The 17,062-nt window shown below is 39.3% G+C and overlaps 2 protein-coding genes across 3 annotated transcripts in view; one reads left to right on the top strand and one right to left on the bottom strand.

The window, feature by feature from the left end:
- Nucleotides 1-179: 179 nt before the first annotated feature.
- LOC111320795 (uncharacterized) lies at nucleotides 180-9,210 on the bottom strand. The gene is made up of 7 exons (XM_088726835.1): nucleotides 8,882-9,210; nucleotides 7,292-7,570; nucleotides 5,288-5,956; nucleotides 4,385-4,597; nucleotides 3,074-3,425; nucleotides 2,000-2,100; nucleotides 180-796 (listed from the first exon to the last, which is right to left on the bottom strand). The coding sequence occupies exons 1-7, from the start codon at nucleotides 9,192-9,194 to the stop codon at nucleotides 342-344; spliced, it is 2,382 nt and encodes a 793-aa protein (XP_088582961.1). The 5' UTR covers nucleotides 9,195-9,210; the 3' UTR covers nucleotides 180-341.
- A 1,635-nt stretch (nucleotides 9,211-10,845) lies between these two features.
- The window catches only part of LOC111320730 (integral membrane protein GPR180), an 11,911-nt gene continuing 5,694 nt past the window's right edge, over nucleotides 10,846-17,062 (top strand). Inside the window, exons 1-7 of one of the 2 annotated variants that reach the window (XM_088729146.1) lie at nucleotides 10,972-11,112; nucleotides 12,324-12,537; nucleotides 13,654-13,785; nucleotides 14,918-15,112; nucleotides 16,676-16,782; nucleotides 16,878-16,951; nucleotides 17,059-17,062. The exon at nucleotides 17,059-17,062 is cut by the window's right edge and continues 46 nt beyond it. In XM_088729146.1, coding sequence (XP_088585272.1) covers nucleotides 13,662-13,785; nucleotides 14,918-15,112; nucleotides 16,676-16,782; nucleotides 16,878-16,951; nucleotides 17,059-17,062 — 504 coding nt within the window. In that variant the 5' untranslated portion in view covers nucleotides 10,972-11,112; nucleotides 12,324-12,537; nucleotides 13,654-13,661. Of the gene's footprint in view, nucleotides 11,113-12,323; nucleotides 12,538-13,653; nucleotides 13,786-14,917; nucleotides 15,113-16,675; nucleotides 16,783-16,877; nucleotides 16,952-17,058 lie in introns of both variants that reach the window. The other variant, XM_088729144.1, reaches the window with a different exon arrangement.

The following is a 17,062-nucleotide window of genomic DNA, read 5'->3' as shown; positions in this document are numbered from 1 at the left end:
TTGCTGGTCTCTTATATCAATCAAACCAGAAAGTTCTTCTCGAAATGCAATGGCAATAGTTTGTAGAAATTAGCAGTTATGATGCAACGCGGTGCATTTTGATGCTTCCATTGTGCGTTATAACATCAAGCTTGCGTCTTTAACGACTTGAAAGTCAACTCTCGGTGATTGTTTCAATGTCGAAGAAAATCAAAATTGCATTTTAATTCAGATTCGTTCAAACTTTAATATAAAAGGAGAGAAACTTCGAAAGTACTCGCTTTCTTCTCATAGAACACTCGGATTTAAGTGGAATATAATAGCTATAGAGATAAACATTGCCTGGACATTTTTCTTGCTAGTTATAAGGACCTAGAGAATCCTATTTTATCGAAATCGCTGAAACACTTTTCCGTATCGCCGTCTGAGGCTCCAGACAAAACACAGCCAACGTAAAACTTCTTGATGTGCTCATCGACAAACCACAGAGGCATGTTTCCTTGCAAGAGTACGTGATAATGAAAATCCCGAATATCGTATTGCGATCCAAGGCTCGCTTCTGATTCATTGCGCATCCTCCAGATCTCCAACTGGCCAATCATGTACGAGGTTGCTTGACCCGGCCCAGCCTGATAACGAGAAATCTCTTTCCGTGTGATATCACTGTTCTCCCACATGTATTGTCTAAACATGGTCAGCGCTTCATCGCGTGACATGTTCTTGTAATGTAGACTCGTGTCGATGACGAGGCGCAGTGCTCGCCAGATTTGAGATTTGATGACACCGTAATAGCGTAATGGCTGCTCTGCGTATAAATCTACGAGAGTAAAAACGCAAAGCGTTGTGTTATTTAGGAGGTATGTCGATGAATTAGAATTCCTAATCCTTCTATTAAGAGATTAAATTCTTTACACCCAGGAGAGAGTAACATCTAATTTCTCCTTACAGCTTGACCGCTCAATCAAACACTATGATCGTGAGAATGAAGGAAATGATCGGTAACCTCTTGATTGTTAAACAAATTCTCCTTGTCAATGATATAGGAAATGTATAGGTAACAGTATGGAGAATATTGTATTTTGATGATGTAAAGGCTTAAATAAAAGGATTAAATGTATCAATTACGAACAAAATACTACGAGCCATTAAGCATACAGAGTCAATGATTTTCTTCAAGTAAAATTAATTGAACCTTACAAGCAGGGCCAATCTCGGAATAACGCTTTAGAGCGCTTTTCGATTAGTAGTTGCAACGGCCAATCAGAAGAAAGGAATATACCTCGAAGAACCAATGAGAAATCAAAGTCAAAACTGGCAAACCACCTGAAGCGCGGAAAACGCGCCGAGTGACCAGGTCGTGATCAGTGTTAGTTTTGCATCCGATTGTTTGGGGGAGTAGAGCGAGTTTTCTGGGCCAATCAGAGAGTGGAGGAAAGCAAGAGAGTCTCAATGGGGTTAACCCTTAGCCGCAAAACGGACAAAACATTTAGCCGTTAGATTCAAAAAGTAACAAGCTTTAACCGTTAGTCGTAAAAAATGTTCACCGTGAAAACAATTTTGGTGACAACAATGGTAAGATGTTAACCGTTAGCCGTAAAATGGCCGCGATTTTAACCGTCGGCTTGAGACCCTCAAGCAAAACTACAATCTCGTTCCCAGGGCCTTTTCTCTTGGCTGGGAAGAGAGAAAAGGCCCTGGGAACGAGGTTGGCAAAACCAGTGTAATCCGGGACTACTTAACCCTTTAACTCCCAGAAGTGATTAGCATGTTATTTCTCCCTAAAATGCCCATACATTATCCAGCATACAAATAATAAGAATACTCAAACTTATCCGGTAGAAGTTGATATCTTGATCAAAAACCAAATTACCGCAACAAATGCAGAAGGGAACTTGTAGAGGTAAGAAGGGAGAATTCACAATCAGAAGTTAATGGGTTACGACACTCAGTTATTGAAAACTGCTCTAGCTAACTGAACTAACTTTATGGCGGATTACTGCTGACTGAAAATCGATGTCACCTGAATCGAGGCTCATTAGAGGATGTTCAGCGTAAGTCGCCCAGCCTTCCTTGTAAGCCGTGGCAGAACTTGGTTTTAATACACTTGGACACGGGGCTATTCTTAAATGATAAAGAAAGAGGTGCAAGTTACTTGCTTTTGTTTGTTGCCATTTGTGATGATGCGTAGCTTTGGCTTTCCGACAAAACTATATAACGGCAACATTTACATGTTTTAAAGAATGGTTTGACTTTTGCGTCCATGAGTTTAATGTTGTGCAATCATTGAAATGAAAGCCTCTGGGCAGTTCTTTCACATGGTAACATTTATTGTATAGTAACAGGTGGTTCTCACATTGACTCTTGTGAAGTGACTCTACTCGTGTAGGCTACTGAGCAGTTATCGGAACTGTTCATTCTCAGCAATGTGGTTCCAACTTTAAAGTCTTTGTACTGAACTCCAGTGTGTGGCTATCCTATTCTAGCATGCGCACAGGCCCTCATTCTTATTAGGGACTATAAGCACCGGCGATAGGACAGGACGGCGACAGAGGAACCGAGAAAAGACTGGGGAGAGGACGTGGTTGTGGCGCGAAATTAGAAGCTCAGCACTGTAAGAGGTGTGAATCTCCGTCCCGCTTAGATTTGAGACTAGTCGGACAGAGGTTCGCCGGGAGTTTGGGCCTTATGATCAGGTCCAGACCCCTGGCAGACCTCTCGCCGACTCGTGTTGCTCAAGGTCCCCATACTTTCTCCCGCTTTCGAAGAAAGACTCGTGCCGAACCACTAATAATGAGGGCCGACTTGCAGGTTCATCCGATTTTACTGAAAGCATTTGATGACTGCTTTTATGTGGTGCACTTCATCAATTTGTATAAAGTAGTCTTAGATCTGAAAATGAAACCAAAGAGTGTAACCTTCAAACCACAGACCTCTTTCCTATGAACGTGCAGGTGAGTCTTCTGACCTCCGCTCGAGAGTGAAAGTTCTCTCGTTCTTGTTTAATGGGCCGAAAAGTCCCAATTATATGCAAACAAATGATTACTAGTCAGGCTCGCCATTTGTCAGGAAAGAGGTCTATCCAAAGCAAACTCACCGAGGCTGGAATATTGCCTTGTAGCCTTCCTCTTGAAGGTGATGGCCAGGAACTGCCTCATGTGCAGTTGTAGTCCATTCCATGTACTCACACCCCATTTGATCGACAAAAAATGGCAAATTGTACCTAGCCGCGTGTCCACAGTTACTGGAGGAGGACGTATGCGTTGCCACGCCCACGTACGGAGAAAAACTTATAACTGGTTCAACGGGGCATGTTGGTATCGTCCTTCTGTCGCCGTTGAAGTAAAACAGCTTGAGTAGCTTACCTCGCAAGAATGTCAATGTACTGCGAACAATTTCCAACCAGTGAGACATGGCGGTATAACGTTGAGGACAGTTGACTTCCGCATCTGGTCAGAAAATAATGACCAATCGACTAATTATTTACATTACTGTAAAAAACGACTGCAACGGTTTTATTGTACGTCGTTAAAAGTTTGTATATGAAGTACAATGAGTTGTCTTACAAGGTGGTCACTTTCAATGTGGGTCGTGACGATTCAACTGCAAACTTCGAGTCTTGGTCAGACAACAAGGTCAACCTGATTACGCGTCTCTTTCGGTTGTGTTTTTGATCGTAAGAATCCATGCTTCGGTGAGAGCAGGAGAGCCGAGTGATAACTAACTGCTAAAAGAAAAATTTCGCCAAAATGCGCCAATCACATCTGTGGAATTCCAGCCAATAAAAGCAGAGCCAAACGGTTTATAAGGTGACGCGCACTCACTCGACTTTAACGCATGAAGAAGACTCGCAGTATGCTGTCAAAATCGAAAGTGACTACAAGTGAGATAAACTAATATACTTCTTTTCAGTTTAGTACTGGCAGGCAGTCCTGAGGTATATCCGAGCGTTCTGATTGGTTCTTACTCGATTGGGTTATTGCCAAACGGATCTTTCCACGGAAACGGTTATAAGCCGTTTTTTGTTTCGTTTTTTTTTTTTTTTTTTTATGCTCGCATAGGGTGGCTAATTTAAAATAAACAAGCTTAGTCTAGGTGCCATATAATAAACTACTTACCAACCTGACTTGTTCGAGCCGCACTGGGGAGTAGTGGCCCTCGGGCCAGCATTTCCCAGTACGGTACTCGAGCTCGGCTACTAAGAAGTTACTATTCACCACTATTTCTAACCGCAGCCTTTATACGATATTAACCTGAAAAATATCGATAAGAACACTTCGACTGGCCAATACTAGTAGTCTTCTCATACATTATCATCGCGAATTCACTGAAAGGACGGGCGTAAATTGTTGTTTAATAACTTCAAGGAAGAAACTTAAATTGGATTCTAGATTTTTATAGTGCTAACCTTTATCATTTTTACACCTCTGATATGCTTTCGCGTCCGATTCGTTTACGGGAAAAGGCTGCTTGTTGATGCAAAACACGAAAGAGTTCAATCGGCGTTTAAATTCAGACACAGCCTCGCTTTCATTTCTTCGACCTGTTATCTTCTTCGCTATGTCAACGGCTTGTCGATAATATCTGGTCAACTGTCTCCATCCGAGGTCATGCACCTCGTCTGAGAGAAACAAGAGCAATCCACGTTACTAACATGGCTATGCATTTGCCATGATATAAGTTTATCTTAAAGGTAATTTGTGAGTAGCTCTTAATTGTAAAGCAAAAACGTTTCCAGCTGAGCTCGGAGTAAGCTCTAATCGTTAGAGTCGGGGTGGGGTTAGACTGCAGTTCATTTTGAGTTCCCAATGCCTAAAACGAGCCTTACAAACGGATCTCATAGATCACAGCACTTCTTTGGTTACTTGACTCGTAAAAATGATGATTTTGACATGGTGAGTACCATTAACTTATGGACCAGTTTATCGCCCTGGGGGGGGGGGGGGGAGGGTCGGAGGATTTGGGGGTCACATGGTTTTCAGGGAGAACGGAAGGACAATCAGTCTTCGCCAGCAGAGTATAAAGGTAGGACTGTAGAAAACTGACTATCAATTAACTGCCAATGAAGATGATATCATAAAAATACTACAAACCTTTATGGGGGGGATCAGCTAAATTTTATCGTGACAAATAAAATATAATAGCGTACGTACAGAAAATAAACTGGGATTATCAGAATACTGGAAAACCCTGGGGGGGGAGGTAAGTTTTTTGTGACACAACCATAATCCTCGCCCCCCTCCCCCACCAAGACGATAAATAACGGCCGGCCTCTTAGTTTGATTTCAAAATTTTCAAAATCAATGCTTGCCTGGTGTATACTTTGTTGTGGTGAAATACGAAAGAATTTCCGCATATGCATCTTTTCCTTTCATTATCCTTTCTTTTCCATCCAATGTTTGATTTGTCTTTACTGACGTCTTTGTACCATTGACATACACATGATCAACAGGCCTTGTTCCCAGTCCACTGGATACATTGCTAGGCACGCAGTGTGCCATGTGATCATTTTCCAGATAATCAAACAAACTGACCAGCGGCATTCCGATGAATTCGACGACAGCGTTTGTCAGAGAGTCGGACATGTTTTTACCGTGCTTGTTAATCCACAAAGATGAATCTTGCATATTGACGTGTCTCGCAAAGTTTTCTATATCACGGCGCACTCCATACCAGGATAGCACAGCCTCGGGAGATTTGCGCGTAAAAAGATCACGGTATTTTCCTTTCATGCAGTTAAGGCCCTCGGCACATTCGCTTCTAGAACGGATCATTCCAGATGCCACACCCCTCTGCAGGTTAAATTTGTACTGTTGGATTCCTTCTCGAAATTTTGGCAGTATCTTCATTGCATTTTCTGCAACCTTCAAAGTTTTGTTCTGATTTTTTAAGAATATGTAAAGGGCTACCCTCAAGTGCGCGGGTAGAGATGTGATTGGTTCCGATGTACATCTTTGATTCGGACCTAGCATCCAGGCTCCTGATCGACAAGGAGAAAAAGAATTGCATTAATCACGAATGTGAGCACCTTCTGGCTATTTGTACGGAAACTACATTATTTCGATACAGGAATTAAAAGGGGCTGTTCGCCAAAAAACAAACAAAATTTCTTAAGATGTTTTCCTGTCTTGGCGAGAGTAAGAAGCAAATTATGATTCGCCAGAGGGGAGGAGGTGGAAGCGAAGGATTGTTAGGAGAATCACGTGGTTTTCAGTGGGAACAGGTGGAGAACAGTCGAAAATTGATTGACTGCCAATGACGGGGGAGGGGGGGATCATAAGAATCTTACAACGCCTTTTTATTTTATTTAATTTTTATTTATTTAATCACTTTCACCAGAGTGTGGTGAGGGTCGCACAACAGAGCGAGGCTCCAAATTAAGTGCGCCCAATATCCCACCCATCCCACCCCAGGGGAGGACATCCATCACACAGTAATCTCGTGTGTGGGAAATTAACGTCTCCTTCCCCTAACCCTGCAGGAGACGGGACCTCCATTTATTCGTCCCTATCCGAGAAGACTAGAATATCTAACCATTTCTTGATGTTATAGAAAGGTAGCAAATTCTTCTCAATTATTTTAAGACCCTGAGTGTTGGTCCGGCCGGGGCTCGAACCCTCGACCTCCCGCACAACAGTCCAGCGGTCTATCCATCGAGCTAACCGGGAGGCGGTCTTGTAGGGGGATGAGATAAATTTTAATCGTGACACAACCAAAATCATCCTCCAGCTCTCCCCTCCCCTCCCCCCCCCCCCCCCCAGGCGATAAAAAAAATTACCGGTCCCATAATGACTTTGTTCTACTGAAATCGTAGTCTCCTTCGCAGTTGTTTTTAGGAATATCACGGAATGCTCTTCTGCTGTCGTGGGGAAGGGGGTGGGGGAAGAAGGAGTACTGCGTGACACCACTAGAATATTAATCCGGACGGAAAGGAGGAGACGACCAGATCCATGCTCTTCCATTTCCATTTCGTTTAATGTCCAATCCTTACGTGCCTAGTCTTTCAATGAAAACCCTTTCAATTTTTTTTAAGATCACCGTATCCTGTCATTCATCAACTGGTACCAATTAACATGCTTCATTTCTAACAAAAGAAAAAACAGAGAGAACACAAGGGGCACGCGGAGTTTCTCAAACACTCCACCACGAGGGGTCTCCCTTTTGATTGACAAGAGATTTACCGAGAGTTGACATCAAGTGTTATCCGGAATGTTTCACGCGTTTTGACAGCTTCCCTGCTACCGGGCCCCGCTGACAAAAAAAGCGCAATAACTTAAAAACAAAAGAGAGAATACAGAGGTCTACAGCGGCTAACCTGTATAATAATTGTTTCCATAGGGTTTCCCGAAGAAATGTTTCAATTCGTGCTCCGCAAGAGCTAATTGTCGTCTTTCGTGTAACTTTAGTTTTCCCACATCCAAGCCACCTTTTATCTCCAGTAGTTCTTCATAGAGTCTCATTGTTTGGTCAGTTAACTTTTTGATTGCTTGCGGCTCTGGGTTGTAAGGTTCGAATTTTTCTTTCGTGAGGTAACTTCTGTAAGGTGTAAAGTGCTTTCGTTCTTCTTTCACCTTAATAAAAAATGCCTCTAAACCTGCGAGACCGGAGAGAAAAAGCACCGAGAAGCACACTTAACTGATTGCAACGTCGTTATATCGAAAAAACAAAACAAAACAAGCAAAAAAATTTAAAAATTAATATTTTTCGTTCAAAGCCGGCATCTTTTTAGGCAATGAGAAATAAGAACATGCACAAAAATAGTGTTTACCGTGTATAACAAGTGGAATTATTTTGCACTTTTTCAGGCGAACTGAGGAGGAGTGTTAAAAAATAAGTTTCAATTTTTTTTTCGCACTCCTCGCCTCGCAATAGCCTTTGTTCGCCTGAAAAACGCAAAATAAATTACACTTCTTTTGCAGGATATAATTACATACGTTCCTCTGAACACGAAGTCAAAACAGTTATTTGTCTTGGGTTTCCATGCCTGTCGAGAGCTCTTACGCCCCAGGGGCTCAGTTAAGGCTACGTAAAGACGAAAAGAGTCCTCTATATTGCTTTAAAAAAAAACTGCACAACGTCATAATCGTGTTGTCTAAAACACACCTATTGACAAATGATAGCGCATATAGTAGTATTTCATATTTGTAGTTGATTATCCAATACGGAAATTCCTCTGAATAGAGAACCAGTCTTTATTATTATGAGATTAACAACAGTAGCTTTTAATTCGTAGACAACTTTCTGGTTTCCTTACGAGTTAGTCATTATTCTTTTTCCGTGGAATATACAGATGTTTGCAAAGTTTGCCAAAAGCGATACGGGATATGTTTTATGTTAAGAACAAATTTAATTTGTAAGACTGAAGTAATGTTGATGGCGATATTAATGAGACTGCCAAATAACATTGACATATTTATTTTAAGGATGACTTGAATGTAAGGTTGCCATTGATGCGCAATAAATGTTGTTGAACAGTTGTGATAATAGTGAAGTCAGAAACAAAACAAATAATTTTTATCAGATAGAATCAAATCAAATATTTTACTTAAATCGATTAAGTTATTCACGATTTTTAAACAATAAAACTGCTAAGTAGTCAAAGTCATTTAGATAATGACAACATTTAAGATGTTTTGTTTTTAAGAAAGATTCCTCACTGCTTTTCAGAAAAATGGAAAAAGCCGATTATCCCAGAAAAAATAGTCTGTCACCAGAAGCATGTTCTGAGACGTAAGAAGAAGAAAAAATAATTAGCAAAAAGAAAACAAAAATTCCTTATACGAGAATCATGCGCTGGCTGTCGTGCACATCAATGCGATGGACGACTAAATAGTTAACAATGGTTGACTGGTAATAGCGGCAAAGTATTTTAATTTAAGACATCTGTTACAGAGATGACAGTTACCTGCAAGTTGAGCTTCTGACGAAAACGCACAGCGACTCTCTGCAATTGTCTCGTTTTCGCCGAATGTGGAGTTAACTTTCCTGGTGATTGTTTGATTGAGGGCAGAGTTCTTTTTCGTCTCTGACGATCGTGTTTGAGACAAAGTTATCAGCACTATTCCAGCTACAAGGAAGCTAAATCCCAACACGAAAACAAAGGCAGCTAAATGAAAGATGGAAACCTTCGACTGTCGTCGATTCATCCGCTCTGATGAGGCCTTGCTTGAGGAATCATGGCCCAGGGAAGACACAAAGTTTAATTCGTGATCATCCATCGTTTAGCGTTGAGGATATATATTTCTGTCGATTCTGTTAGAAGTACAGCACAAAAGACCTGCTTAGACAGTAACGCAAATGGCATTAAATTTGATACAGGATTATGTTCATTAGTGTTGATGTAACTTATGACAGACATCGATGCATTTTGCGCGTTAGAACGCGCGTTGCGGATGGCGCTCAAAGGAAATGTTCCAAACTTTAGTAGCGTAAACTCCCACGGAAATCTTTCATTAACCCAAAAATCCTTTTACTCTGGGAAGTTTGATCATTTCTTAGGGCCGGCGCACTTTCATTTGTTCTGGAATCTTTGCTAGCATCCATAGCCGGCACAGTTTACAATTGCAAGGTTTTATTTCTATTGATTTCGCCACAATAGCAATCCAACCATTATTGCATATATATGTTAAAAATCTGACGTCTAATCCTTAAAATAATTCTTATAAACAAAGGAAAGCCTTAAATATTGTGTTCTTAAAATTTACATTTTTATCTTAGATCTTTTATCTACCAGGAAATACTTATTACAATTTACCTGATAAAAATATTTAGAACGGAAGTTAATTAAAATTTTGGCTTCGCGAATGAAGTCATCTTAATAAAATCGTTATTCAGTTCTATTAGGTGTCACCTTTGGAAGGCTATATTGACAAACTCAATCCTACCTACTAACGGTGAGAGCAGTGCGACGCATTTTCATTATCAAGTTTATTTCGCACTCGTAGTCACGGGAAAAGAACACACTAGACACGAAGAGTGCAATCACTTCATTCTTGTTTGGCTCATAGAAAGTAAATGTACGTTCTTGTTAGAGAATAAATTATCTCGAAAGCTGTTGTAAGGCGGGAAGAATTTCTTCATCCCAATAAGGCTTTACTCAATAATATGTTTTTTCCTCTTCAGAGTGGTTTCATGATCTGTTGTGACGTCTGAATCTGGTGACGCACCTTTTCGTATTTCAATCTGGAAAAAATTAAAATCTTACACAAAATATATGCGCACAATAGGCGTAAATCCATGTCTTTCAAAATTCTCTGTTTTCCACCTGGCACCACTCAACGATCTTCAGTCGTGTAGAAAAAAGTTCTTTGCGCACTGCAGTTTTTTTAAAAAACGCTACATATTTTCTGAAGTAAAAGAATGTTTAAAAGTGAAAGTAAGTTTCTTTACATATTGATACAGTTAGCGTAAAATAAGGGTAAGTGTTCGCGAATGTCTCAGCTTTCAGTCAAGAGAATACGGTTTATATTATCTTGCATGTAATCTTTGGACGAAATCTTGGTTTATCCATTTTGGACTTTTTTTTGTGTCTCGGGTTCTTCACTGTAAACGTTGCATTTCCCTTTGGGAAACCATCTCTCTGTTTGTGTCTGTCAATTTAAAAAAAAAAAAAAAAAACTGAAATGTCTCCTTTTATTATTATTAACATTTTGCCGATCTTTTGTGGTGTTGTTTTTGTTTTTGCTTTTTTTGTCGTATTTTGTTTATTTTTCCAGTTTCACTCCTCGCTGATGTTTTTTTTGGCCCCTTTTTCCAGGTTAACTTTTTACGTTCCAAGTTAAATTTTGAGGCTTGTTACCATCCACTACTACACCCCTCCACTCCAAGGTTGTAGATTTCCAAGTACACGTGGCAACCGAACGCGCAAGCGCAATTCATTTCCATTGTAACATGGCGGACGGACCGATGTCGAAATATCTTCTTCAGACAAATAGTCAATTAGTGCGTCTTTGACACAAATCAATTCGTTAGATATTCTTTCTACGAAAGATATCATTATGAAAAATCTCCGTTTCTTGGTACTGGTTTTATGTAGCTTCCCACTGATCGCAAATTGCAGAACGTTGCGCGGTGTTTTCAGCTCTCGTTCGGCCCGACTGTATCAGGGTCAGTATCTGACCAAGTTCTGCTTTTACGGTAAGTTTTAATTCAGCTGGATATGAAGCCTTTTCTTTTCATTAATCACCTTCGGTGGCAAGGAAATTAGACTTAAAAAGATATTTGTTTATGGTTCGGTATGTGCGTGCTGCTGGAATACGGCTCCTTTGGAAATTTTCGTAAACAGCTGATTTAGGTGGTTCGACCGCAACTTAGTTCTCGACGTATTGCTATTTTCTGTGAATGTTGTTTAAGCTCAGCTTTTTTTTAGTTGATTTGGTCAAAATTTTTCAATATTCAGAGTTTCCTTAGAAAATGGGCGCAGAAAGAATGAACCATGATGAGCAGCTAAATGAGGCTGTGTTTCTCTGTCAGTCTTGAAACACAAGTGACTCCTTTGTGTTTGAGTAATTCTGGTGTAGAGTCAAAAAATAGTATGGGATCGATTTGGTTTTACTTCACTTGCTACTCTGTCTAATAAGTTGAGAAATCTTGCACCTTCTCAACCAAACAAATGCAAAACAGGAACCAATCACACCTTGGCTGCTTGTATTTCTTGCACTTAGCACCAATTTCCTGTTTTTACTTGACGTCTTATTTGTTCTGTGGGCACAAAGCTTTGTTGTAATTGACTGCTGTTATTACTCCAGTTTTTGTTTAGTAGCACACAGATGAGGTGCACTCTATTAGATTGCTTGTTGTTGGGTACATTTAAGAAATATACCCCTTCAGGCAGCTGTTATGACTGCAGAAAATGTCTATGGTTAGAGGTTTGTCCAGAAAATGGATCTTTGGCCCAGAGGCAAAGCTTTGAGGGAAATTGTGAAATTTTGAAGACAATCTCTCTACCAAGGCTGTTATCAGCTGACATATCAGCAAACCAGAAAAGGGTTCATTTATTTTGTAACTCTCATTAATATTCACATCTTATAAAAACCACTTGTAAAAGGGTAATGTTGATCTAATGGCAGATGTGTATTTGTAACCAGCCTTTTGCTATCGTTATCACTCGACTTCATTGTTTTATTGTATCATAAAATCACTTATCATGATGACACCTTGGCTTTACAGTGAGACCTAGACAAGCTAGGCCAATGGGCTAATAGGTGGTAGATGCTGTTCAATCCTTCTAAATGCTACAAAATGTCTGTTTTCCGTAGTAGATCCCCGGTTGTTAAAGGCTACACTCTTTACAACCAAACCCTGGTATCTGTTCAACAACATCATTATTTAGGTGTTTTGCTGTCTAGTGATCTGCGGTGGAACACTCATGTGGACAAGATTGCTAAAAAGGGGAACTCTTCACTTGCGTTTGTGAAAAGGAACTTGTATGCCTGCTCTGAAGAAACTAAACGTGCAGCTTATGTATCACTTGTCAGGCCACATTTAGAGTATGCGTCTGCAGTATGGGATCCTTATAGACAGAATCAAGTGGAGAAACTAGAAGCTATCCAAAGTCGCGCAGTGAGATTTATTAAACATGATTATAGTTATAACACTAGCGTGTCCAATTTGAAGAAATCCCTATCTTTGGATTTACTAAGCGAGAGAAGAAAATCCCATCGTTTACAAATTTTCCATAAATCTGTGAACAATAGTATTGCTTTGCCTATCCCGTCTTATTATCAATTGTCTGTTAGGAATACTAGAAATTACTCGACGAATTCATTTATTCAACCACCTGTACATCATGACTACTACAAGTATAGTTTCTTTCCGAGAACTGTAAGGGACTGGAACTGTTTATCACCTGGAACTAGATCACTTAATTATTCAGCTTTTTGCAGTACAAAATTTTTCTATAAGTTTAAGCATAGCTATATTGTTAATTACATATTTTATTTATTTATTATTTTTATTAGCTATGTTTATATTTTTATATTTTTATTCTTTTATCTCTTCTTGATGTGTAATAGCATTGAACAGTAATAAAGTAGATGTAGATGTAGATGTAGATGTAGACTTCATGCAATAAGTTTGTTTTTCTTCCAGTGGCTTTGTTTCTTTTCTAGGGTGGGTTAAGATAACCCAGGGTTGGTGTCAAATATGATTTTAGATCTGAAAGCTCTTAAAGGAAAATTCAGTTTAATTTCGTTTGTCTAGAATTTGATTATTGAATGCTCTCAAAAGAATTGGGAAAATTATCCCAAACTGGCTTTTGAACAGAGAGATACTAAAACCTGGATTAAAATTTAACCCCAGGTTAGCGTTAAGGCCTTTGAACAACTGGGCCCAGGGAGACAGTCAGATGGATTAATATTAATGTATACAAGGGTTATTGCGAGATGAATGTTCTGTGTTTTTACACCACATGATGTTAGGTAGCCCATGAAATCATTTAAAAAATTAATGGGTGGGTTATAATTGCACTCATGATCACAAGTGGACTGCTACAGATTCCTTTTACCTCTTCATATCTGGAACATGAAAAGACTGAACTGCATTTTTGGCATTTTTCATGTGCAAGGAATTATGGAAGTTTTGGCTCAATCTGTTTCAGACCATTCAGATGTATCTCCACATGTCAACTGAGTATTGGACTGAATTGAATTTTTCTTACCATACCAATGTGTACATTAGGTGACGCCATGGTTACTTTTAAGTTGAACACAACCTCAAGTGGGACGCTGTATTTTTTTCTTGATGAGAAATGGCCATTGGTGGAGCAAACATCACAGTGTCAGAACAAGCTCGATATGGCCCAGTATTCATGTAAGTTAAACAACTTTTTTGTGTGATACTCATGAATAGTGAAGACTTTCTCTGTATGCTACAAACACAGAGAATGTCCCTGCCACTTTTGCAGATATATTACAGTTTGCACTCAGTATATGACAGACCTCTGTAATTTCAAAAAAATTATTGACATGTAACTTCTCCCTTTAATATCCATACATTATCCAGCAAAAGGATAATGAGAATACTCAAATTATCAGGTAGAAATTGTCATCTTGATGTAACATGAAATTCCCATGACTAATTTTCAAGGAAATGTGTGGCAGCCAGTGGGGAGAAGTAACAGTCAGATCTTGGGATTTGAAGGGTTAATCAAAACTGTAACAAAATTCTCAAATGTGACTGGTCATCACCAGCCAGATTTGTGTACCAATAGGACAGTGTACACTTCATGCTTGTAATTGGACAGTGCGTATCATGTGCACACCATTAATACGCATTTCACTGAGTTAACTGTTGTTTTTGTTGTGAAAATGTATAACCCATGTCTAGTTTCTTTCTCGCATTTTGTCATAGTTTTGATTAAATGGTAACAGGACTTTGTTTTGTCCAATTCTGTTTGTAATCGTACTCATGATAAATAAATCAGACTCCCACCTTGTGGTGGTCTGATTTTGTTAGTCACTGGTATTGTTACAGGCAGAATTGGACTCCATCCAGTCCTTTTATGATAATTAATATCATTCCATACATTATCAAGAAAACAGATAACGAGAATACTCAAACTTATCAGGAAGAGGTTGTTATCCTGATCTAACACTAAATTCTCACAACTAATTTCAGGGCTTGACACTAACTTTTCGACTTATTAGCCAAGTGGCTAGTGACAACTTAGATGTTACAACAATTTCAGTTTGTTTAGTAGCCAAAACTGGCTGGTGGAAATCGAAAACCACTACCCAAAACTGAAGTTCTACTAGTCTGTGGTTAGTTGGCTACTGTTAATGTCAAGCCCTGAATTTACAAAGAAAATGTGCAGTGGTCAGTGGGGGTAAGTAACAGTCAGATTTGGGGAGTTTAAGAGTTAACTTGGATAAATTATACACATCATTATTTAGTTATGAATTATGGAAATCCTTTTTGATCACCAATGTTGTTCCACTTTCAGTTGCACTTGAAACTGCATCAGGTGAAAATAAGTTTTCTGCATGGGATGAGCCTAAGGTGTGGCATGTTCTGTTTGCGGATTCTGTGACATGTGACCCCAGTGTGCCAGCTCTTGATGATGTTGCTTTCACATTGGAAATGCTCAACCCTGATTCTGGAGGAAAACCAACAAATCACTGTGGCTGTGATGAGACAGGTCGGCATTTGTATAATTGTAAGAAGAGATCAGGGACCTTAAGCAGTCAGGACGGCAACGCCAAGGAAGACTTCGATTAAAAAATGAATTTCTACTCTTAGTCAGAATTTCAAAAATGGCTGCATGAGCTTACTGTCTCATACGGCGCCACAGCTGAACTTCAGCATGACATGTAGAAGTAGCGTTGAGTTCCAAATGGAAATTAAATTAATTTGCCGTCACGGTTTCGGTTCGCAGATGACGCAAATTTTGGCCATTTCACATTGTTGTTTTGCACAGGATGGCTAAGAAATGTACAAAGTTTCAAAACGCACGTGCTGAGCTATTGTTCTGCCAATTAGATCTCTTGTTTTTCCACGTCCTTGTTGCCGTTGCCGTCGTGGCTGCTTAAGGTCCCTAATAAGTTCACGATATCTGGGTTAGTGGAAGTTCTGATAAAGAATTATTGTTCTGGAACATGAGGGAGCAGGGTTGGCGTAGTGGTGAGAGTGCTCGCCTTCCACCAATGTGTCCCGGGTTCGATTCCCGGACCCGGCATCATGAGTGGATTGAGTTTGTTGGTTCTCTACTCTGCTCCAAGAGGATTTTTCTCTGGGTACTCCGGTTTTCCCCTCTCCTCAAAAACCATCATTTGAATTTATTTAATTTAGAGTTTATTTGGATTTATACATGACCTCACAAGCTGTTCAGCTTTAAACATTGTCGTGTCTAAATAAAGGTATTATTATTATTATTATTATTATTATGCAGTTATTATTTATTGTATTATTATTAGGTAGGTATTATTATTATGCAGGTATTATGTAAAGGTATTATTATTATTATTATTATTATTATTATTATTATTACTACTCTTTAACCTCTAAGAGTGGCTGGCTTCTGATTTCTCCTTACAATGTTACTTTTGAATCAAAAGTTAAAGTCATGATAAATTCAAATGATCATGAACTTTCCATTGCTAAATTATGTATTATCATTATTTATTATTTAAAAAGGTCTTGATTGTCAAACAAATTCTCCTTGGCTGGGTTATTCAAAGGTTGCTTCCTTTCCTGCTTCCAGCTGCTTGCTTGCTTCCTCAGTATTTTTCCAGGTTTCCTGAAGAGTTCACTTGTACCCACCCACACCAGTGAGAAGTAGGATGGAAGGTTTGAACCTGGAACCACCAGATTATAAGACCAAGAGCTCTAACCTCTCAGCCACACTGCCTCCTGTTGTGCCACAGTGCTTTGTACAACAAAGTTGCATTTATATTTTTCTTTTATTCTGACAAATGCCATCTGGACTAAATTTTCATATCTCCCAGGGCTCAACATTAACTTTTCAACTTACTAGCCAAGTGGCTAGTGACATCTTAAGTGTTACAACAATTTCAGTTTGTATACTAGCCAAACTGGCCAGTGGAAATTGAAAACCAGTAGCCAAAACTGAATTTCTAGTATACTAGTCTGTCGCCAGTGGGCTTCCATTAGTGTCAAGCCCTGTCTCTTAGTATAGAAAGCAAAGTTAGATGTGATAGATGCAGTATCTAAAGAAGCAAGATATTATTTTTTTTATTTACAGGCATACTTTCGTTCTATGAGGTGCTGGCATTTCTTTACTTTGCTGGAGCAATAGCCTATGGTCAGCGTCTGTGGCAGACCATACAGAAAGGAGGACCCATGCACTTGGTATACTTGTAACCATGTAGTCATTATATCTGCACATGAAATTAGTCACTCAAAAATATTAGTGTTAAGACATTTTTGTTTTGGGTAATCTTCAGGTGATCAAAATGCTGTCAATAGCCCTGATCTACCAAGGCACAGGACATTTTCTCACTCTCATTCATATCTACAGGTATTCACATCAATATTTTATTTTCACAGATATTGCAGTGAAATTTTATATTATATACTTACAATCATTTGGTTATTCTAACTGTTACATGATTTTTTAAACCTCAGATAT

This window comes from Stylophora pistillata, chromosome 7 (assembly GCF_964205215.1).
Source record: "Stylophora pistillata chromosome 7, jaStyPist1.2, whole genome shotgun sequence".
NCBI classification, from domain to species: Eukaryota; Metazoa; Cnidaria; class Anthozoa; order Scleractinia; family Pocilloporidae; genus Stylophora; species Stylophora pistillata.
Note: the sequence above shows the minus strand (reverse complement) of the source record. Positions and strands in the feature narration are given on the sequence as shown.

Coding starts and splice junctions, on each gene's coding strand:
- LOC111320795 (XM_088726835.1), bottom strand. CDS start 9,194: ATGGATGATCACGAATTAAACTTTGTGTCTTCCCTGGGCCATGATTCC. Junction 2,101..3,073: donor AAGGCAATATTCCAGCCTCG/GTGAGTTTGCTT, acceptor TTATCATTTAAG/AATAGCCCCGTGTCCAAGTG. Junction 797..1,999: donor TCTAATGAGCCTCGATTCAG/GTGACATCGATT, acceptor TTACTCTCGTAG/ATTTATACGCAGAGCAGCCA.